Source organism: Nesoenas mayeri (assembly GCF_963082525.1).
Source record: "Nesoenas mayeri genome assembly, chromosome: 7".
NCBI lineage: Eukaryota > Metazoa > Chordata > Aves > Columbiformes > Columbidae > Nesoenas > Nesoenas mayeri.
The window spans coordinates 35464784-35489040 of record NC_137551.1 but is presented as its reverse complement, the minus strand read 5'-3'; the positions used below and the strand labels follow the sequence as shown (position 1 = coordinate 35489040).

Below are 24257 nucleotides of genomic sequence, written 5' to 3'. Positions count from 1 at the left end.
GGGGATACAGAAGCTCCCAAAATCGGAACAAGCTGGCTGAAACAACTGAAATACAGCTGGTGGGAGAAGCAGTGCTGTCAGGGATCCAGGTCTAGAGGATTTATTTCTGTAATTGTGTGGAATACAGCCCTTTCTTTTAAAATCACAAGCTGCCAGCTACCCAGCTAAAGAATTTTACTAAGAAGCAGTTTCCAAAACAAGAACATGTTTAGGAATGACAGTCACCAAAACTTGTCCATAGCCCTTGGATTTATTCTCTGAGATACATATTTCAACAGAGGAAAGCATAAGCTGCTTAGCTTATTGTTTACCCAGTGAGTAATTACACTGTAATTAAACTTAGTTGATTGTTCTCCTTCACAATAAGACAATTCCATTCACTACCCAAGCTTGAAAGGCATCCATAAATCTATGTATAAAGATTAGACTCTATGTTAGAGGAATGCCTGACATCCTAAGTCAAAACCAAGTCCTATCATACACACATCAGCACTCAGATTGTGAATAAAACAGCCTATTTGAAAGAGCTTGAAGCCAGATCTACAAGAGTTACAAACATCCTAATATCTGAACTGGAATGGTATGGGGTCTGTGATCCACTATTTCTGTTGTGGGGAAACAGATGTCAGGCATTGGTGAAGTTGTAATTAAAACAATAAGGAAAATGTATTAACATCTGGAAGACAGGCAATCTGCAATAGCCAATATGACAAATTAGAGCCACGCTAAGAAAAGCAGAGGCACAACAGTGCAAATACACGCACATACTGAAAAGAGCATTTCGGTTTATGATGATAAGAAGCAGATCATCAGGACATCCTCTTGGGCAGATGTGCTGTTCAAAGAAAAACACTCCATAAGGGGAACTAAAATGAATCACTCACAAGAAGTAGTACTGTTGAATTCTTTTAATAACACTAGGAAAATATCAGAGTATTAAAATCCTGCATGGGATCCTCAAAGGGTTATTGTGGTTGGGATTTCTTTGTGTTTATAAACCAAACTTTTTTTCCCCAATTGTGTTTTCTTTTAAACCAACTACTCCTTTACAATGGTATTTCCAGTTAAAACACAGCTAACCTATAAATACCTGAATACCACAACACACATTGTGTGCATGGGTTTTGTTTAAATCTTAGCGGAAAGAATGGTAAATCTATTCGACACAGGGAAGCAAACGTTGATTTGTTAAGCAGGGAATGTAACAGCCAGTAAAGAATACATTGCATACATAATACAGAAGGAAAAATTATCGTCTGGAGTACGTGAAATTACACTGATCTTGCACCTTAAACCTATTAGAAGTTACTCTGTTGGTCAATACTAATCCACTGAACAAGCAGAACGTTGGTCAGAAGTCTAATGTTTCCTGTACCAGCACAGAGAGAATATAAGCAGTCCAATGCTGTTAAAAGAAAACATGAAATCCAGCTCATGTTTCTGGTTAGGGATCGATTTCTTCGGGAATTACTGTTAACATCACATCTTCGTTGCCCCTGCGTACAACCATGTTCAACGTACTGTCCTTTTTAATAATGTCACTGACATCACTGGCTGAACTTATCGACTGTCCATTGATGCTTATAATCACATCGTTGTCCTTCAGGCCACCACTGAAAATATAAAGCGGCAATATATTATTATAATTGCTATTTTATTGTTCTTACAACATTTGTCTTAAAAGAAAAAAGTTGCTAGATTTTTCCTATTCCCCACCCAATAGCAGTTGCACAGAGATGCGGTGGGCATGCAAAAAGCAATCAGAATTTATGAAGCGGTGAAGATTACAACACAATGAGGAAACCTCAGAGATCAGATGCAGATACAAGTTTGATGAATTCCATGTTTCATTGTCTGTAACAGAAATCACTATGGCAAATAACGCAGTAATTCTACAATAAGGACCCTGGATGCTGATTCAGTAAAAGAGATAGAGGTGTATTTTTCTTTTAAAATAATTGCAACAAGGCACTCATTTTAGAGGGATGTTTTTCTTCCTTTTATTCATGTATACATAGCAAAGTGACCTGAATGGCATTGTGTGTTAACACAAGAGGAATTTCAGTCCCGAATCCATGCTGTTCTCCACGTATAGCTTATTGGCAGCCACTTCACCTTACCTTCGTGTTTCAAACTTAAGCGGAATAACACACACAGTGATTTAGTCAAATCACCAAAAATGCATGTGTGTCCTTGTCCAGCTGCCCACACCCCCTAGAACCCTTCTCCTGACCTCAGCACCTTGTGCAAACTGAAAACAAACCCCTCCTGACTCAAAGCAAGATGGAGCAGAACTGGAGCGGCACCGCAAGGCTCCGCTGCCCGGGGCTGTGGGTCTCTGTTGGAGCTGGTTGAGACTGCTGCCAGGACCCAGAAATGGGGTGGTGAGGGATACCATCATCCACCACAGCATCTTGTCTGGTCTTGCACAATGATCTGGCTCCAAGTTATGGAAATATTCACCAAGTAACCAGATCAGACATGATTCAGCCCTTCAGCACAATCCTTCTTCACAAAACCACAGAGTTTCACAAAACCACAGAGCAGTCATCGGCCTCTTCCGCCCGTAGAAAACGTCTTACATGAGTGTCTCCTGCAAGCAGGGTGCCCTGGCCAACATTTGCAATGAATCTGGTTGCCTACTGAAAGCATGGATTAAAATGTTCTCATGGAAGAAACCATTCACATTATCCTGGTCTCTTGTGCAGCCTCTACTCTTGACTTGTACCCAGGACAGGTCGCTGCACCCAGCATGTCTACATGATGCATCCGAGAGAAAAAGCAGTAGAATGGGTTAACCTGTAGACAAGGGGACCAAGAATGGTGGAGACAGAGCAAACATGGGCTGCATTGTAATTGCCAGGCCAGCCTTCAGAGGAAGCATCCTGATTTAAGTTTGCCTTCAAGTTAGGAGGCTACATTGCCTCACATTTCTTCTAGCTCTCCAATGCCCTCCTCCCTCTCTCCGCTAACTATTATCCATGCTTCTATAATGGTTTTTCTGCACCTACAGGTTGGACCATGCACGTTCAGTCCCACAATGGAGCAGCCACGTTATTACTAATTTCACATTGCAGATACACCAGTATTCTGCATCAGCAGTGCTGCCAACAAGAATTATCTACATAAAGTAGCAACAATTTAGAAAGCAAGCCAGACAGCTAATACTGTGTATCTTACGGTGCCATCCAAACTGTAACAAAGACATCGTCCATCTATCCTCACAGTATCCCCAAGAGATAACATCTGCCTGCTCCACGCAGCTTTCTGCCCGCATGCCTTTGGTGCTACAGATGCCTCTTTCTTGCCACATTCACCCTTTTCTCAAATGACCTCTAGTTTCAGAAAATGAATAAAGTTTCCTCTTTCCTACCCTGGACTACTAAGCAGATTAATATTAACCAAAGTCTGAAGGGAAAGTGTCTCCAGCAACAGCCAGCCAGAGCACTGCTGGTGACCACAGACCAGACGACACATTTCAAGTGAGGTTCTGGGCAAATACAAAGATCAGTTGGGCAAAATCAAAAGCTCTTCCCAGTAATGTGACTCCTAATAAAAGTCTCACATGGAAGAGTATCTCAAGCCGAGAGGATTTCACCCCAGATGGTGGTACACCAGGAGAGCTGCTGGGTTTACCCAACACCAAGGAGCTTGGGCTGAGATGGACACATCTTCACAAGGTGGACATAAAGCATCTCCTTCACTCTCCTACAGCAGCGACCAGCAGGGCTTGCACACACACAAGCAAACGCCTTCATTCCACACTGGCATCGGTACAACAGATGTCTTGGAAGCGATCGCTGAGGAAAATGAAAACGGAGTTTTCACGCCCACTGAATCCTTGCCCTTTCGGCCGGGAACGCTGACAGGGCTGTGCTGCAATACCCGATATATTTGCAATATTGCCCATCAGGGACCGGACTGAAACCACAAAGCGATTTCCAGCAGACAACCTAATAGCTGTCAGATGGTCATAATTTCGTTAATTTAGCATAATCGAGATAGCCAGTTAAGCAGGGAACATTCTCCACCAGCACCCCCTTAAGTCAGTGGCAGTGGTTTTCAGAAGAAAAGTAGCTCAACTTACGCTTCAGCTGGTGTTTCTGGAATTACTTCAATAACGTAGGCCCCAGAGACAACATCAGGAAAGTCTTTATGGCGATCCTTCAGCTCTCTAGCTTTGCTGGAAAATGAAAAAAAAATAACAACAAAAATATTTTGGCAAGATGGGAAAAAAACACGCATTTTTGCTTAGTTAACTCACTTAACATTTACTAGCTGAGGTATTTTACACATGTTGATGCTACACTTCACAATTCATATTAACCCTTGCAAGTATTTCAAGAATTATTAGACTTTTTACATGCTTTTTAATGCCTATTTCTGATAAGTACAACCATTTCAATAGATACAGAGGATCAAAGCTAAAACATTTCAAAACTTGGTCATTACTCTAGATCCTGAACACCTAAAAAAACCCAAACCCCTTCAGATTTCAATGCTTTTTTATACCTCTGATCTTTCACATGGGAAAACTTCTGGGTATTTCCACAGGATGTAGAAAAACTCATCCGCTCATGAGTTTTTCCCGGTTGGAGTGTGAATAAGCAAGTCCACACAAAACCTTCATTTAACATTAAGTGAATTCTTCATTGGAAATAATTTTATAGAAAGAGAAATGTGCACGAAGCTGCTGTAATACTTGAAAACATTCCATCCTGTTTCCTCCTTGAGCCTTGTGACAGCACAGGACAGATGGCAACTACCCTAATAGACTCCCCCGGACAAATTAACAATCACTAATTATTCTCTGCTGAAGCATTAAGGAAAAGAAAAAGCCAAGGAGTTGTTTGAAAGGTGAGGAACCTCCGTTTTTACTTACCTAGGAGTTAGAGACATCATTCGAATGCCAATGTACTTCTTTGTGGTTACAGCTTTTCCTACAAAGAGGAAAACAGGTCTTGATTAACTGCTCTCACCAAAGAGAGCCTCAATAGCTCTTGTCTTTCTGGTTTATCACTATTTCCATGTTTTTCCTCTTCCAAAGTGGTGAGATACGGTACCTTTAGCTTGTCTGTCATGAGATTCAGTTAGAAACTTTTTGATTTTGTCCGATGGGATAGCAAACGAGATCCCTGCTGTAACTTTTAATGTGTTAATTCCTATGACTTCACCATCCTGGAGAAATAACAAAATGTTATTAGCAAACGTGAAACGTCATGAAGATAAATGGATGATTTCTTGCAAGCAATCACAAAGACGCGTTCCATAGCTGGTTTTCAATCTTCTAAATGGTTTCATTAAATCTAATTTGTCTGAATCATCTATTAATAAAAAATTTTGGAAAACAGATGGTGCTATATTCCTGGTAGAAGAGGGATCAGAATTGGACAGCTCTCCAGCTTGCAGCAGATGAACAGAATATTCCACAGCCAATTCGGATCTGTTTAGTTCAGCGGGCACCTTGCAAAGTGCGGCGCCGACAGGTTCTGAGCAAATATTTCCCACAAAATCAAATGCTTTTCCCAATAATGTGACTTCAAGAGGGAATTTCAGATTAAACCACTTTGCTGTCACTTGATGGTTCAAACACTTCTGAAATCTCAGCAGCTTCCTTCCCTGATGTATCCCAGATAATATATCCCAGATAATATATAACTATCCAGCTATAATTTTTAAATGCAGGTTACTGCTGAAATTGTACTGTGAGTTGGGTGAAAAAAAATTGCCAAATCTCCAAGGAGGAAACTCTGAGTAGCTCTTTCTCCCAATTTATACCATCCCTTATTATGCTGCAACGTCAGCTCTGTGTTCTACAGTATCAGCAAATAAACCACAATATGCTGATAAAAATATGTGGATTTTTTTAATCCACTCTCAGTGCAATTCAAAATAAAGTAGATTTTGTTTTGAACCGTTAAGCTGAGTTTCAGTGTGTAAAACAAAGTTCCAGCTGCACGTTACACAGTGAGGGCAAACACCTCAACTTTAATATGTACTATTTGCTTTTTGCAAGGCGTGTGCAAAAAAAAAAGCATTACAATTGCTCAAAACAATGCAAACTGTAAATCCTTTAAATATTGAAATCTAAGCGTAACTTGTGATTTACCAGCATAAACACAGACAAGTGATTACTAAGAACCATGTGAATTTTGTGCAGTCATCCAGATATCGAAAGCTCTGAATCATATTTCTGGTGTGGGATTTTGTTTGTCTGTGGGTTTGGCCAGGGGGTTTTGTTTTGGTTTTAAACTAAAAAGTTAGAAATACAAAATATGACACCAAACAAACTTAAAGAAACTCTTACCAGATTTACTAGGGGTCCTCCAGAGTTTCCATACTGAAAATAAACATATGGCAAGAACATGTTTTAATATCTACCTCTTAATGCATGGCAAGCAAAACATTAAAGAAATTTTTGAAATATTTCTGTTGTAATTTTTTCATTGTCTATTAATCATGTGCAATAGAACAGTCTTGACATCCAAACCCATTAACTACACTCCACATCATCCCTTTTAGCTGAGCTTTGCAAACACTTCTTCCTTCTTCTTTTGCCAAAATAAGTTAAGAAAGCCAAGGTTTTTCCTTTGTTATAACAGCACCACTCTAGCAGCTTAGAAGGTTTTAGGACAGTTCTGGGAGCTGTCAGTGAAGATTTCTTACAGGCAAACAGTAGAAGCACAAAAACTATTGTTTTGCCTTAGTGGAGAAACAAATTCGAATCCTTAAACTCAGCTTGGCTTCTTTTTAGAAAACATGGTGGATTTTGAAAAGATACTTATTCGCCAGGGATTATTGCCTCCTCCCTTGTAATCTGTAAGAATTTTGAAGTGAAGGCAGATATTGTACTTGGTGTGGTTCCTTGGGGGATTTTTAAACAACAACCAAGTGCTGCTGCACCACAGATGTCCGTATTTACACAGATAAAATAAAAGCCAACTGTGCTCGCTGTTCTTAAGAACTGTATTTTCAAAGGAACTATTCAAGGAATATAAGAGGAGACAGGGATGAGGTTCAGAGCGGGACCTACGTTGATGATGGCGTCGGTCTGAATATAGTCCATGTCGGAATTGCGGAGCCCCAGCTCCTTCCCGCCGCGTTGAGTGGTGCTGACGATCCCCGTGGTCACCGTGTTTTGAAGGGAGAACGGACTTCCAATGGCCACCACAAACTCTCCTGGCCTCAGGTCTGCAGATTGGCCAAGCAGAAGAACTGGCAATTTACCCTACAAACAAAAAATGTTAAAAAATCAGATGTTGTTAAGACACCACTACATCAGCAAAACAATTTCTACAGAAACATGAATACATTAATAAAACAGAGGACGAAAATGAGGTGTTATCACTTGGGGATTTTGCTCGCTCAATTTGCTTTGAATATTTCCTGTGGTTCTGTACAGAAACATCTCAATGAACTTCTGCTCTAAAGAGTGGGCTCTGTAGACTGTAGGAGTTCTTTGTCTGCAACAGGTACCCATTAAATCAAAAACAGTTGAAAGACCAAAGGAATATTTATGCTCTGATGTACAAAGCAAACATCTGATGATACTAGGAATGAGTTGCTTCCAACGGCTTCTTGAAATAATTAGCCAACAGCTGCTGAAATAATATATTAAGACTAAACACCAAATTCATGAAATCAACAGCTGAAGTGTATCAAACATATGTACAGTTAAAAGCATTTGATATTCTCATAAGACACCAGCTAATGTTTCATCTTTTTTCCCAAGAGTATCTCTTCCAAATTATTATATTGCCTCCTACATACTCTGATGTTTTCTGAAGATATTAGGATTTAAAGACTTTAAGGGATTTTTCTGTTATGACAGTAGGAGATACCATCATATTTTCCTTTAAAGATCTTATCTCTATACATATTAACTATCTTCAATGAAGACATTCCCACTAAGACACAAAACATTTTAAAATCCAGCATCAATAGATGCAATTTGCATATAGAATGCAGCATCAAATGCTGCAATTTACAGTAATTAAAAAAAGAAGAGAGGAGGCTGGATCCACACACATTTGCCCAGGCAATGGATCAAGGGAACCGAGTCTGGTTTCTCCAGGACAAGTTGTATCTGCACAGGAACTGAACTGGCTGGATCACAGATGATTCCAATGGGACCAATAACCCCCCACAGCAATCAGAAAACAGCTGGGAAGTTCTTAAGGCCTCCTACTCCCCAGGTGGTAAAGAATGATGTTCTGAAACAGATCATATTTCTAATAAATATCTTGCTTTGTTTATCACCTGCGTGTAAAACACATATTGAGCACCATTTCTCTTTTTTTTTGCATTTTCAAAAATCAGCCTTTACCCTTTCGGTGATGTAACATCGTTTTTAATCTTTTCATATGTTTAATCTGTTCTCCAAATGACCCTCCCCAGGTATTTAACTACATATTTAATCATGTCACTAGGCTGTTTCTATTAGCATCAATGGACCTGGACATGTATAAATTTTGACATAAGGATTTGAAGGATTAGGAGGTTGCTGAACCTGAAATCAAAACAGAAGTCTGAAGGGATGCAGCTTTTGTTTGGCAAATCTGACGTGAACATAACTTTCCTCTAAGCTCACCCCACTTCAAAATTCTTTTGCTCAATGCACCTGGCCCCAAAGGGAAAAAGGCATTAATATAAACTTTAAAAACAGGCCAGTGATTCTAGATGTAGAAGCCCACCTAGAGATTAATTTAAAGCAATTTCCAAGGAGTGGATAACAGTCACTTTCTTGAAAAACAAGGTACATTCAAGGTATTCTTGAGCTGCCTACCTAAAATAAAGGTACACATTGGCTTAATACTTCTTGTAATTAATTCCTTCTGGAAAACTTGTGAAAGTGCCTTTTTCATCCAGTACCTGTTCCAAAGCACACAGATTTATGTGCCTATACTTGATGGGATTATAAAGCTATATACTCTGTCCCCAAGTAGCAAAGAAATAAGACAATATTTAGTATGCCCTAAATTATTTGTAGAAATTCTGGAGTGATAATTTTGTTTCAGAAGTTAACAGAAGCTGAATCATTACTAAATTTTGTCAAAAAGTGAAGATATTAAAAGTTTAAATTTGAAATTAAGGGCTAGCCCTTTAGGGGTCTTTTACCACTAACCTGTATTGATAAGTCTATCCCCTAAGTTTTAGGGACAAAAAATCCACTAATATAAATTAACCCAAATGTCTATCACTTTGTATTTTTCATCTACAGTTTATTTTAAATGTCCTAGCAGACACACCATGTCTATAAAGTAAAAAATGAAAGAGATCAGTCATCACTATATGCTGCTGCAAATACAGAAGTTATGGTTTCAATATTTCACAAGCCTGGTCCTGTGTATCCTTTGTAACAATTCCGCCAGCAAAACTTTACTCGGATGAACAGATTGTTTCAATAAAACTCATTGCCAAATCCCAGACGGGATAAGATGCTTTATGGAAACTTATACTTCAGGCTCCAGACAGTAAGAAAATAATTAACCAACTGCTTGTTAAACAGAATCTGTTGGAAGAGCAACAGAACACGCAACACAGTAAAAAAGCTTTCCCTTTCTAATTATCTTTCCTTTGAAAGTTTTCACAACCAGCAACATCCTACTATTAAATAATAATTATTGGTGGTCCCCATCAGTGCCACAGCCATAGATAAACCCAACCGCAGCTGTGGTTTAATTCTGAGGAGGACTCAAGGGCGATACTCATTTCCCTCATCATGTTTGCAGAGTGAAAGATGAGTAATGACATCCCAAGCAGTTTGGAACCTCGGAGCACAGCCCTGGCTCCCAGGGACCTCTCTGGTTCCGCGGGGACCGGGCAGCTCCAATGAGCTGAGCTGAGAAACACGCGGCATACGCAACACAAACAGCCCCATCTGGGTATTGTTTGGAGAGAGGGAGCACCCTGGCCCTTCCTTCTCTCACCAGATGCTATGGAGCTGACGTAGCACGTGTTTTCAAGATGTCGTTGGTCAAGAAGAGCATCTCTTTTTGGCACTGCTTATTTAAAAAAAAAAAGAAGCAAAAAAAGCCCAACCAACACAAAAAGTGGCTTTTGTTTGTATCCCGGTGCACTAAAAATTAATCCTTTATAAAGAGGGCATTTAGCAGCAAACGAAACATAGACAAGCAAAAGAAAACACAAATAATATTTTTCATTAATAGAAAAAAAAAAAGACTGGTCAAGTGCAAAGTTAAAGATTTATACAACGTTCCAGAGTTCTAAAAACAGTCACGGAGCCAAAATCGCATTTGGCAGCAGAATGAAAAAACATGAACAATCTCTGACTAATACAATTACTTTTGATTGTGCTGAGTTTTCAAGCCCATGCCTATACTAGCCAGGCTTCAGTTCAAAGTGCAACGCTGTATGGATTGGCTGTGGGTCACCCGTGTGATCCAACACGCCTTTTGGAGTCTGGCTAACCTCTCCTTTGCTAGGAACAAAAATCAATTGCAAAAAATCGCTTTGCTCTGCACATATTATGAAACACAGCTTTGCAAAATGCGTCCTCTGTGCAGCGCACTTCTAGGAGAGCTGTAGCCTTATGTAAAAATACACTACCTCAAGATAAATACAAGTGTAACTAATGCATTTGATTTGTCATATTCTGTTAACCAAGATAATTAATTTTTACCTGTTCCATAGGCCTACGCCATGGGGAGGGGATGGGAGGACACAGGTATGTACCACACTTCAAGAACTAGGAGGATGCTGAGCGTAGTTGAAAAAGACCTTCAAGGTCTAGAAGTCGACATGGTAAATGAAATTCCGTGGGGTTTGTGTACTCTCCCTTATGAGGAAAGGCTGAGGGATTGTCTCTTTAGCTTGGAGAAGGGGAGACTGAGGGGCGACCTCATTAATGTTACAAATATATAAAGGGTGAGTGTCAGGAGGATGGAGCCAGGCTCTTCTCGGTGACAACCAGTGATAGGACAAGGGGCAATGGGTTCAAACTGGAACACAAAAGGTTCCACTTAAATTTGAGGAGAAACTTCTTCATGGTGAGGGTGGCAGAGCCTGGCCCAGGCTGCCCAGGGAGGTTGTGAAGTCTCCTTCTCTGCAGACATTCCAACCCGCCTGGACACCTTCCTGTGTAACCTCATCTGGGTGTTCCTGCTCCATGGGGGGATTGCACTGGATGAGCTTTCCAGGTCCCTTCCAACCCCTGACATTCTGGGATTCTGTGATACTCAAAATGCCATTCCTTGTGATTTCGCAGTGCGGTGCAGGGAGCACCAACAGCACTGCGTGTAAATACTCTCATTAGGACCTCCACAATGCCATGAAGAAGTGGTTATGATGGATATATGCGCTGCAGTGGCTTTAAACTTGGGATTTCTCTCTGAAAAAAAGGCTTAAAAATAGCATTGCCACATTCAGAACTAAACTTTCCATTAGCAAACCCCCTCAAGTATTTATTTAAATTGTAGAGGTGGGTTTGAAGTGAAGTCAGTAGAAAAACAGTCAAAATCCCAGGGTATCAAGTGATTGATGAGGAACTACATCCTTCTACAGTGCATGAGAAGAGCACTGGAAATGCAGGGCAAATACTTCCAGCAGTGACTATAACCAGAATCTTATCAGAATACCCTGCCTGTGCCCTCATACCCATCTGCTGGCAAGCTCTTGCCTAGGATGTTAAGCCAGTTCTTATAAACCAAGTTTAAAATGCATGGGTCTAGGGCCCTTAATAACTATAATTAATAAACAAGCACTCTTCAATTTTTACATAACAACTGATGGTCATCAGGCTGACGTAACTACTGTTATAACTCGTGATTCTGTCTGGTTAACTATAGATTTGCCATGGCAGTTAATTAAAATCCCAGACAAACGAGGATGCCTTGCAGCACAATGAACAGGGAGCCAGAAACACCCAGCACCTAAACCCAGTGTTCCCAGTGACTCACTGCATGACCTTGGGCAACACATTAACGTCTTTTCTTTCCCTCCTCCCTCCTTTTTGCATTTGATGAAGCCTCGGGCCCTGCTGGGATCTGTGTTTACTCAATAAAACAAATCTGCAAGCGGACATTCTGCAAGTACACAGAAATAGGACTAAACATGCAAAACCATAAGTGGCACATGACTCACTGTTTACACCCAGCCAGAGAGGGAGCCATTAATTAGTGTTAATATTTTAAGCCTTTCTCATCCCAAAGGGCTTCAGACATTTTTATATATGGATTTGACTCAAACCTTAGATAAACATAACTCCCACGAAATGGAGAGCTGCACATCACCACAAGGAATGGCTTCACCCAATGATAAGACACAGCGATTGTGGCACGAGACATTAGGACAAGTCTAGAACAGCATCATCAGCCAGGAGCCAGATGTTCACCTGAGGTACATTAGCAACATAGCTCGAGTCAGGTAAAATAAGCAGAGCTTTGACAAATCAGCTCTGGAACTAAAAGAGGAGGCAGCACATCACCACCACCAGAGGAATAAAAACCAGTAGACTGATGGTCGTAACCAGTAGGTGTTTCAGCTGGACCTTTTTTATCCATTAAATAAGTGAATCTGCCTGTATGTCGGCACAGAAAGCAAGTAAATCCCTTCTCTGCTCTGTAATCCCATTCGTTTGTGGAAGGAAGACCATCAATCTGCAGGAAGGAGTTCAATAAACCAATGAAGAGGAGACAAATGTTGGGAGTTCACTTTGTGTTACATGGTGACAGATTTCCTTCATGCTTTTTATTTTTAGGTGGAAAAGAAACAGATGTTTGTATGGTACGCTAACTCAGCTGTAAGTAACTTCGGCAAAATGTGTAACTTCCCTGGGAATCACATTTCTGTTCTCATTAATGGAACTATTTAACTCTCAGAATATGTTATGGCAAAACAAAAACACAGGCCGTTAGCATATAAAAATGCAGTGTATCATCAACAATCTAGACACTCCTTGACAAAGTGCCAAAGAAAATGGAAAACCCAAGTTAAATGCATTACAAGCCTCCGAAAGTATTTCATCTATAGTTAGAAAAACAACACTGAGTCTCATTATCTAAATATGGAGCATGGGAAGCTTGCAGAACAAAATAAAACAGCATGAAGCGTTGTTTTGCTGTGTCACCAGGATTTGAATTACCTGGCAAGACATCACTGTTCTCCTTTAAAATCAAATACTGTGGTGCTGGCAGACCCACCATGGAGGTGTGTGGACATTCTGCTTCCTGGGGAGCCGGACCAGCACATCATCCCCAGAGCAAGAGCTACAAGGAGCCAAAGATGGCAGGAAAACACTGCTGCCTAACTAAACCCATGAGTAAACAGGAGTGAACAGCTGAGATTCTTACAAGCTATTTCATTTCTATGGGTCTTGAAGACTTCTGGAAGCAATATGTGGGTTTCCTCAGGCTCTCGAGGGGAAGCAATAATATCCAGCGACATATTTCAAAGTAAAAGAGCATTTTAGAAAAGACACATCTGGTATTCAAGGAGTTTGTTGTTTTTTTTCAAAATGCAGGCTATTAAAATATTGATACATAAACAGGAAAGTTTGCTTTCCCGCTTCCTCCAGTTTGTACACACAAGGGGAAAAAAGCAAATCCCCTCCAACCGCAAAGATACAGACACTGCATTGCCTCACGAAACCACCAAAGGATGACGGCAGAAGATCTTGTTGATTTACAAGTGTCAAACTAAGTGGTTATTAGGAAGATGCAGGAAAAATCGTAAGCAAAAGGGCTGAAATACCACCGCAAATTAGAGACTGGTCACAAACCCACTATGGCTGTATCACTGAGATGCCAAATCCTGCCTGGGATACAGAAGCCAGTAAGTGGTCACATCGAGGAACCCTGGCACGTTTTCCATGACACAGGCGCTATTTCAGAGTCAGTGATGTGTTTCATGGCTGGTTTGAAGCATGTATATATATATATATTCCTCAGTATGAAGCCATTCACTGTTCTCACCCCTTCTGCACTCGCTGCCAAACCACAGGGACCTGCTCAGAGATAATTTGTGCAGGGCAGACACTGATTTCCAGGGGTGACCCTTTGTCTCCAGGCAAAAGCCACCTCCACCTTCCCCTATTTTGGTTTAGGACACAAGGCTCTTTTATAACTCTGTCTGCAATTAGCCTTGTCCTTGTCCATTAATCCACCCTAAAATTGTCTTCCCACCTCCTGGTGCTTACAGTTTGCTGCAGCTGTGTCACACATTCTCATTTAACAAGGTAGTTATTGGTCTGGAGATAAATTTCACAATCAAGCTCTGCCACCTCAAAAAGCACCTGCTCACTTTGGAAGGTCGTGCAATATTGTTGATGGATTATTAGGCTCACTGCAGTTTCACATGTGCAGGATGGATTATTTTCACAGCCTCTACCTATGCTACCAAAGATCAACTTTTTGGAGGGAAGTTTATAAATTTTACATGTTCACATCCAAATTGTCTGCAACGGTGCTCTTTCTTTCTAGTATTGCCATCTCCGCAAAGCTGTTTGCATTTGGAAGTATAGTTATATGCATTCGTGTTTACCACTATTTACTCTAATCTTATTTTCTACTTTCGACACTTCAGCAAAATGCTGTGTCTCGCCACAGACACAAGAAATACATTTTATTTCATAAAATGAAAAGAAAAAGCAGCATATTTTAGGGCTGGAAAAACAACTCCAAGATTTCTGTTCCTCGTTGACTGCAGGGTGTTTTTCCCTGGAGAAGAATTTAATCAGGGAAACGGTTCATCCTTGCTGCTGCCCAGATTTTACCACCCTCTTTCATTTCCTATCGCACTCAGCAAAGCCGAATTAGCTCTAGTAACGTCTTTGGCCAGATGTTCACACCTTGAAGAAAAACAGCATACAGGCTGCTGCAAAATCTTAACAGGTTTAGGAAAAACAGCTGACAGACTAAACTGATACTTCAAGCCCAGCTCTGTTCCTAACCACAGAGGCATGTTTTTCATCCTTCAGATCCTGCCTCAACATGCCACATGAACACAGAGGAAAAAGAATTCTGCATCTTTGATGTCACCTTCAAATCATTTATTCGAAAGGAAGAATTTAACCTCTTTCTACAGAAGCATCCTTAGGGCTGGATTTCATGCCATATCCAGATTTTCAAAGGGTTATTTGTACCATCGCATTGACTTCTTTAGTCATTAAATACCTTTCAACTTCAACAAATTATTACCTCTGGTTTTAAAAAGCTTATGAATCTGAATGATTGCCAGGCAAAAAGGAAAGCTCAAACACTGAACTTGAATGGACATATTAAAATGTCCCATTAAATTTCAGTCTGAAAATCAACTTCTCAACTCATCGCATTTCCATTTTACCTTTTGTGAACACTTAAAATTGCATGTTTCTAATTCTTGGAGTGCAAAGCATTGTCTGGCCTACAATCAGAGGTGCCTCAGACCTCACCATGGACTGGGATCTCCCAGTGCCATGTCACTAGATCTGGCTGGAAAAACGCTCTCTCATCCAAGAAAAAAAAAACAAGTGATACGAGAATTTTTCCCCAAGTCTCCTCAAAGTTATCCTGAGATGCAACAGCTGGGAGCCAAGGGGGAACAACAGACAACATACTGGGTTGTACAACACATAGGACACAAGAGTACGCCAGACCCAAATTCATAACCATATTCTACCTAATTTAGAGTAAGGTGTGAACTTTGATCTGCTACCTAGACGATGTGCTAAGCTGATATTACATGAGGAAGACAGTGGGGACCTGCTTGTCACCTTCTGCAAGAGCCTCCAGGCACTGAGAAACTTCCCCAAGTTTCATTAAAACCAACCATTTTTCTCATAGACAACTGCATATTAAGGGGTCAATCCCTCCCTTCTCCACCCGCAAAAAGTAAAACGTAGCTAACTTGGCTCTAGACAGCTCTAAGACAAAAGGTTTCCTGCCTTGAGGAATGTGCAAATACATACAAATGAATTAAGTTGTGATGCTGATGTCCTGTTTGCAGCCAACATTCAACAATTAAACTGATTGAAGAAGAAGAGATGATTATCATTTAATTACACAGCAGTAATTTTTGCCATCTTGCAAGTCATAACTAGAAACGCCAATTCCAGTCCTGTTTGGCAGTGATTTCCACTACAGGCAGTTCATCTGGCTGCATTCAGTTTTTTTCCAAGCTTCTTCCAGTCTTCCAGGTTCTCCCTTCCCGCAAGCAGCTCAGCAGGCAAATTTTGGAGCCATTTCTTTAGGGTATCAAATAACACAAAACTCTGTGTCTGCTCTTCCCCTAAGTCCTCAAAACGATCTGTTGCATCAGTTCAATGTCTCATCTCTTTGACTCACCAGCTTCTCTCTTCTCTGAAGCTCCTTCTTACTGCTTGAAGTCCTCTCCTCACTACCATTTTCTGGTCTACTTTTCCCACCACGTTGTGCTTCCGATTTTAAATCACTTTTCCAGCTGCCAGTCCCTGCCATATCCTACTCAGTGTTATGCTGCCAAGTTCTCATGCTGGGGATCTTTCCCTTACTGCAAATCTGCTTTTGCTTATTTTAATATAAGCATGAGGAAATAAGTGATTGGTAAATGTGTAAATAGGTTATCTCAGGAAAACAGAGGGGAAAAAAAAAAACAATATGGCAAAAACCAGTCTTGGTTTTGTTAAGGTTTTCTGCCATGATGCTGCTAAAAAGCTTTTAAATAAGAAAAAAGAATGAACTTTTAAATGACAAAGGTGGCAAGGGAGCAGCAGGAGCACTTCGTATCTTGGGTCATCCAAGAGCTCTGTATCAGACGTCTGACTTAGTCATGAACCCTGACACAAACCCGTTTGACCTCGCTGGGGAATAGGTCTGAACTAAAACAACACTGTGAGATCTACACATTTTTGAGTCATGTGTTTCAAATGAAACGTTCTTGCCCGTTAAACTTGGACGTCATTAACTGTCTAAACAAGGGAAACCAAGATGAGCAGCACTCCAAGCAATCACATGCATCTAATTGCACCTACATTACATGGTATTTCAACACAATATTCCACATCCGCTGCGTGGTCGACGTGTGCAGAACTGCACGACAGATTTCCTGCTGGTGCAGGAGGCAGAATAACACTGACAGAGGTAAGTTTGATATGGAAGATGACTGCGGATTGGAAGTTGCATTCCCATTTGTTCTGAAAACCACTCACAGTGTAAGAGCATCTCTTCAAGCTGGCTTTAATTTGCACATTCAAGATGCTTCCTAGGACATTTTCCATTTTAGTATCCACTTCAGTGTGGTACAGCCCCTTCAGAGGGACAAACTCATTCTCTAAAAGCCATTTGTGACTTCAATATACACACACAAGAAAGATTAATGCATCTCATTACCAGCCACAAGGGAACACCCCCATCTCTTCTCTCAGGGGGTCAATGTGTGTGTAAAACAACCAAATCATGCTATTGTTTTTTTATTTTGAGGATGCATACAAAAGTGCTATGAACTTGCTTGCACTGGAGTGAGAGGTGATAAAATGAACCACTGCCAACCACAAACTTGGCTTTTAAAAATGTGCATCCACCCAGCTCAGATATTCTCTGTGACTCAGACCACTAAACTACCAGCCTCTCCTTCAAATGTGAAAATTAGCAATAGCTTTTGGAAAGGAGGGTACTAAATTAAGAGGAAAATGCCTCTTGCTTTAACAACTCACCTGAGCATCTATTTTAATAAGTGCAATGTCAGCTTTTTCATCAACATCTTTAATTTTAGCTTCATATGTTTCACCGTTCTTCAGCTCCACCTTCACGCGGTTTTTGTTGGTGACGACATGGGCGTTTGTCACTATCAGCCCATCCTCTGAGACAATGAATCCTGAACCACTGGCAACAGGAATCTCCCTCTTTGAATAAGGAAGTCTAAAAGACATGGGAAATCAAGACTTAGTGCTGCAAAAAAGTTGAGAGATCACAAATCACTCCAAATAACACAAGGCCAAAAAGTTTGGTGATTTTGAACACTTTAGGATATCTGCTATTATCAAGAAGATAATGCACATGCATTAGTTTAACGTTTTTTTTTTCCCCCAGGACTCTTAAGTTATCTTTAATTCTTAAGCACAACAAATATTTATAATCTCAAAAAGCTCTTTGCTATTACACAGCATCAATCAATATTTCTGGCACAAAAAAATAAATATCAAAACTGGCCATCTTGTTTACTTGCGATATAATTCAATGTGAACCACAGCAGGAGCTATCTTCTCCACCACATCTGCAATAAAGTTGTATTTGTGCCGCAGGCTGTTAGGATGTTCTTGGCCTGAAATAGAAACAGACAACATGTCATGAGTTCTTCAAGTGACAGGAGAAGGGTCATTGCGAAACACCTGAATTAAAAAAAGCTCCAAGTGGATATCTTTATCTTTCCCCTTCCTTAAAAGCCATCTGCAGCACAACCCTTGGCCCCAGATTTCCCCTCTGGCTCTTTGCACAGAAGAGGCAACATGCTTTAGCATTTAGATAAACGGATCCATGAAACTTTCTTGTTTGAAGCACACGCCATCGGGCCATGAGGCAGCAGATCTGCTCCATGCTGCTCCAAGCGGGGCTGTAGCCACAGACCCTGTGTGTCCCCAGCCCCGGTTCAGCACGTCTCACCCCAGCAGCTCCCAGGGATGAGGCACTGGGTCAGGGTCAGAGTTCAGTTCATGTCTGCACCGCCTCACTCTTCCTTTCAAAGGCATCTTGTACTTAGATGCCTCCAATACTGCTCTCACCTCTTTTCTATTCTAGATGGTCTATTTAGCTTGTACGGTCTTCTCCAAACAAACAGGCTCTGTTCCTCTGCCAAAATACTCCTGCCTAGTGATTCTTGGAGTCTCATGCTGCTGCATTTGTAGAATGCCGAGGATAACAAGGCCCTGACCCCAGCTTAAGTCTCCAGCAGCTGCTGTGGAAGTTTAACTTGGGTACGATGTTTGTGCTGCCTCTCCGACCTGTGTCCCCACACAGCCTGAACCACCAGCCTCTGCCTGGCACGTAAATGTGGATGCACATTACATACGCTCTACACAACCATATTCAAGCTATCCTTTCCACTGTGATGGCCTGTGGTCCATCAGCTCCACAAAGAAGTGGATCCCATGTGAGTTACTGAACCACCCTCAAGGCTACAAAATAGATACGCACAGGAGAACAATGGGACCACAAAGCTTCACATTCCTGGGCAGTGCTGCAACACAAAAGCTCACGGTCACTGGGTATTCAAGAGAGATCAGTGGGATTTTCAAAAGTAACTAAATACCAAACTCCCATTGTGGCCAACAGAAAACCTGTCTGCACCATCAGATGTCTAAAAACCTCTAGAAAAAACTCACAATCCTGACGTCGCTTCCCCTCCTCAGGGCCAAAGCTTTTTGCAAATTCGAAGCAACCAAGCAATTGAAAAACCCCAAAGAGTTATTTTGTATTTCCCTAGAGGCAAGAAACACCCTTCGTTTTCACTAGTCTTTGTTTTATGGAATCATTTTATCTAGTTTTATGGAATCATTTTATCTAGTGCATCCATTTTGCATTATAAAGGCACAAGCCAAAACTGCAGTTGACTTTCAGACGAGTATTAATGTGCTGTGCTGCTCCATCCTTGCCATTTGGTTTCTAAATCTATCCAGAGATTAAAGCCGTAAGCAGCTTGCGGATGATGTAAATGCCTGTGACGGTGTAACGGGATATATTATTTGCAGAATTGTAGTAAGCAGACTAGAGTTGGACCAAGGGTTGGACTCGATCTCTGAGGTCTTTTCCAACCCAGCCAATTCTGTGATTCTGTGTGTGATTCTGTGACTATGCTATAAAATCATCCCAATACTTGAATGACCTTTGTTATCCGAAAACCAGACTGAAAATACGTGCAAATTTTTAAATACATATTGGAAGCAAAAACCCATGGCAGGAGATTCAGAGGAATGATTCGGGAACAAAACGTTGCTGTTTTTCATACTAACCAGATACTGGTTTGATTAGGGGTCAAAGACGGGTTTCAGGTGACTCAGCAATGTCAACTAGCAAACGCTGCCCTCATGAGCTGGGTGGATGCTCAACCCAAAGACTAACTGACAAATTAAGAACAGGTTTTTCCCATTTATACCCTGTGAATGCAATCAGTCATGAACAGTAGCCACAGCGGTAACCACGTAACCCACTATGCAGTTTCAGATCAGTTGGGAGACGTTAATCTGCTTTATGAAGCAGGAATGTTGGGCAGGAAACCTGTGTCCTCAACCTACTGTTTTCCCCAAAAGCACTCTGTGCTTTGCCCAACTTGCACATAAACTGTTTTCCTTGGACTTTTATGCCAGAAGGGCATAAGGGGCTTGCTGAGTGACAAACATCAATTTATGAAAGGGTTTGTGTTCATTTCATTAGAAACATCCAGTATCAAATGAACCGCATCATTGCTATAAAGCTAATAACTACAATGGGAATGTTTTGGAAAACTGATAGGAGGACAAGAACTGTAGTTTGGAAGTATTCATTCATATTAAATAGGAGCTTTGACAGATTATCAGACTGGATTAACATGATGTTGGGATACAGCGCCACAGGGCACTACTGTATCCATCAATATGCTTTTTGATCCCTGCCTCTAAAACCATTTAATCTCAGTTACAATGTTGTAGACATTCAAAGGTCACATCCTGCCCTTGAAAATGTGAACTCCTACGGGTGAGGGAGCTGCTCAGGAAACACACAGCTTTTTTTATGCCTTTAAACTTCTTTTTTTTTTCACATTTAGCTATTCAAGAAGAGAAAGGGTGTCTAAACTGTACATGGCAAGACTACTAATGCTTCATCTCAGTTGCCTTCACTTTGAGTCGGAGGCTACGGATGCCAAGACCTCAGAAGCGACAGTATTTTGTGTATAATCCACCTCCTTGTGCGGTCTCAAACGAAGCTGCACACTTAAAAGGTCAAAATTTCATACTGTGAAAAAGTTAGATAATAAATACTGATTCATGGCACACTGACCTAAAAAGCTTACGACAGCTTGCCACGCCTGCCTATTGCTTATGTATTAGGAATTCTTGCATTGTGTAACGCAAGTTTTGCAACAGCTCTTGAAAAACTGCCCACTTAAATAGAAAACATACCTTTTTAAAGCAAGTAAACAGAAGCCAAAGTATCATTCAGATTAATTCATTGATGAACGCTAAGAAAATAATCATATCAACCAGTCTTTATGACAATGTGACAACATAAAATCTGAAGACTATAGTAAAAGTATTACGTTGAAAATTTCTTCTATCACTATGAAGTGGGGGGGGCGGAAATGAGACCAAAATGGACATATGTACATGCATACCACATACCCATTATGTACATACTTAATGTTCACCATAGCTAATTGCTCTTTGGGATTACTGAGCAATGCACATGGGAGCCAAGCTGCACTTATCTTTCCTATATGCAGCCACCACTGTGTAAGATCTTATCTGAGATCTGAACCACCATTTCTCAACTGCCAGACAGTAGTTTCCAGTTATCACCAGCCACTGTAGAAGTGAAATTCAGAACTTCTCAGGAGACACTTTCCTATTCTTTCCTACATCATTTTCCAGTTGAGAGTCTTAGCAGAAAACACAGTTTTAAGAGTGGAATGGGTAGCATGCAACATCCTCCAGGTTTTCAGGTTTAAAGAGCTGGACACTCTGTGGTGGTTCAGTGGACTGTGCTTGACCATTAAGCAATAAAAAAGCAATAGCTTAAAGTTTTGATTGAAATCATTTTGACTATTTAACCCTCACTGCCTGTGTATCCTCATACTTACATCCAACCACAGTATCCATCCTGATTTATGGGTACACAAGCAGGTGGGTAACTGTTGAATCCCATACTTAAACTGGTCACCAAAATGTAGATTTCTCCATTAAAAACTGTTTCTTCAGTATAACCAGTGTTGAAATCATGCAAATAAAGATTCTCCAATTTTCTGGCCTCATTATTTTTTTTTGACATCTTTCTGGAGCTTTGTTCTTAATAGAGTCTTATTGTGTTTTGATTTTGTGTTTGGAGTTGTAGTTTTTTTTGTTGGATTCTTTTTAAACATTGAGAGGTGAGCTTGTCTAAAGCTCCAGTGACTAAAACCTTCAAGCTTTGATGTTCAGATCTTTGCAGACTGTCCCTCATTCTATTTATATGCGGCGATTATTTGTGTTTTGTAATGTTTTTATTGAACTATTGCACAACAGCCTAAATGCCCATGAGCATGGTTCAGAAACCTTTATTAATGTCATTATGAAGGTGATTGTTGTGAATTCAGGTAATGATCAAAAACTGACTAAAAAAACCCCAACATAAATAGGTTACAGCATGAAAAATTCCCAAGGCAACTATTTCTCTAAGGACTTCAAAGGTGTGCTGGCTGTCAGCCCTCGAATGAGAAGGAAAATCTCTGCCAATTGGCATTAACAGGGCTGATACCAGTAAACGAATTGCTAGGAGACAAGAGAGAATACCAGGGCATGCAAAAAAGCACACCCGGCTGTAAACAACTGAAATAATCTGGTTTCATAAAGATGAGCCAAAAAAGAGTATTAAGATCTAGGTTCTGATTGGGTCGTTGCTCAAAGTGGCATTGATGCTTTAATGCTCACAACTCATCTGTGCTGCTTTTGGTAAGACTTTGAGTTAAACTTATGAGATTTCTATCTCCAAAGCATCCCTTGAGAGGAACCTCTCCCCATCCGTTGTGAGAGCTGTGTCTGCTGTTCTGGAAGGTCTTCTCTCAGCACAGATCCACCTCTCATAGGAGCAGCTCTTCACACAAACCTTTAGGCACAGCTCAGGCAAAAATGGATCATTTTCCCCAACCAGTTTTCATGTGTTTTCTCCCTTTCAGTCAAGGGGGTTCTGCCCTGAGCCATCATGACCAGCTCAGCTCGCTGCCCATTCTTGTCTCCTTCCCCATTGCATCCTCAACACTCCCATGTCTCCTTTCCAATCTCTGAAGTCAGAACCAGCACATTTATCTAATTCAATGGGACGACTTTTTAGTCTAGACACAGGGAGGGGAAAAAAAGGCACACCCCAGCAAGTGTCTCCCACCCTCACTTTATGTGGCTACACCACATATCCTCATGTCTCAAGTCAAAAAACTCAGATTCAGTCTGGAATCAAACCTTTGATTTCTTTAAAAACAGCAGGAAAAAATCATTCCCATTAAGCTTAAAAAAACCCCCACAACTTCCAACGAAACAGTAATCATCCAAGACAGCTGCAACTATTAGTATTTGTAATGTTATAACTGTTAAAGAGGATGCTCATATGCAAATCGCAGGGGGTGGAGCTCCATCTCCAGAGTCATCATTAAAAATGCTTCATATTGGAAAAGTGCAATGCTCCTGTCCTGCCAGGGGAACCAAATTAAAATACCCTTTGTGCTTGGTTCATGTCTGTACCGTCCTCAGCCAGGAGAGCTGTTTTACCCCCATCCCATTCATCAGACCCTGTGTTACCACCTCAGCTGGTGGGGTCCATGGTCTGTGAACATCAGGCTGGTGCCAGCAGAAGAAAACCAGACTCGGATACAGGGATCCATGGTTAATTTCTCTTTCTCCGTTAACTCCATAATGATCATAAATGGTTCTACAAAATCCTTGCCCAGTAGCACAGAGTACGAGCAGAGTCACCACAACCTGAAGTTTGTGAGCTAATTCAATGTATTAAGCCACTCAGGTTGCCAAAAATAGATGATTAATTGCTCCTGTATTCACTGCTTGCTTAATGTTATATTCAGATACACAATCCCTGGTGCACATGGGTCTGAAAGAACATCTTGGGTTTGAGTTTCTCTGCAGAACAAAACCAGAAGGGCTCAAACACTCACAAAACCTCGGGGCTGGCAGAATCGGTGACTACTAACACAAACCACAAGACCATAAAGTTGTACTTGGAAAAGTTCCACCCTCCCAAATAAAACTCCAGCCGCTGGTGTCTGTAGAAACCCCCAATTCGTGTCATATAGGAAAACGTTAAAACCTCTGACGCTACTATGGAAACTAAAACTCCAGCAGAAGTGCTGAGTTCACACTGAAAACGGTGGTATCAGCAAGGGCTGCTGGAGAGACGCGAGGAAAAAGTGACGTATGGGAATCTGCTGCCACGCTTTTAGTTTTAAATTACATAAAACTGCAAGCCTAAATATTCCGCTTCCTATTCAAGGATAAATTGTGTAATACGCCAAAAAAGGCTACTACGCAATGAAAACACTACAAAAATAAGAAACAACATTCCACGTATCATAGACGATTTGCTAAAGAACAACTTTTAGATCAATGGAGGGAA

General features: G+C 40.9%; 1 protein-coding gene across 1 annotated transcript in view; it reads right to left on the bottom strand.

Annotated features, from left to right (window-relative positions):
• Nucleotides 1-1444: 1444 nt before the first annotated feature.
• The window catches only part of HTRA1 (HtrA serine peptidase 1), a gene marked incomplete at both ends in the record, with an annotated part of 33503 nt that continues 10690 nt past the window's right edge, over nucleotides 1445-24257 (bottom strand). The window contains 8 exons of the mRNA XM_080347787.1: nucleotides 1445-1613; nucleotides 4088-4183; nucleotides 4883-4940; nucleotides 5064-5178; nucleotides 6308-6340; nucleotides 7034-7228; nucleotides 17627-17831; nucleotides 18135-18234. Of these exons, the coding sequence (XP_080203913.1) occupies nucleotides 1445-1613; nucleotides 4088-4183; nucleotides 4883-4940; nucleotides 5064-5178; nucleotides 6308-6340; nucleotides 7034-7228; nucleotides 17627-17831; nucleotides 18135-18234 (971 nt within the window). The remainder of the gene's footprint in view (nucleotides 1614-4087; nucleotides 4184-4882; nucleotides 4941-5063; nucleotides 5179-6307; nucleotides 6341-7033; nucleotides 7229-17626; nucleotides 17832-18134; nucleotides 18235-24257) is intronic.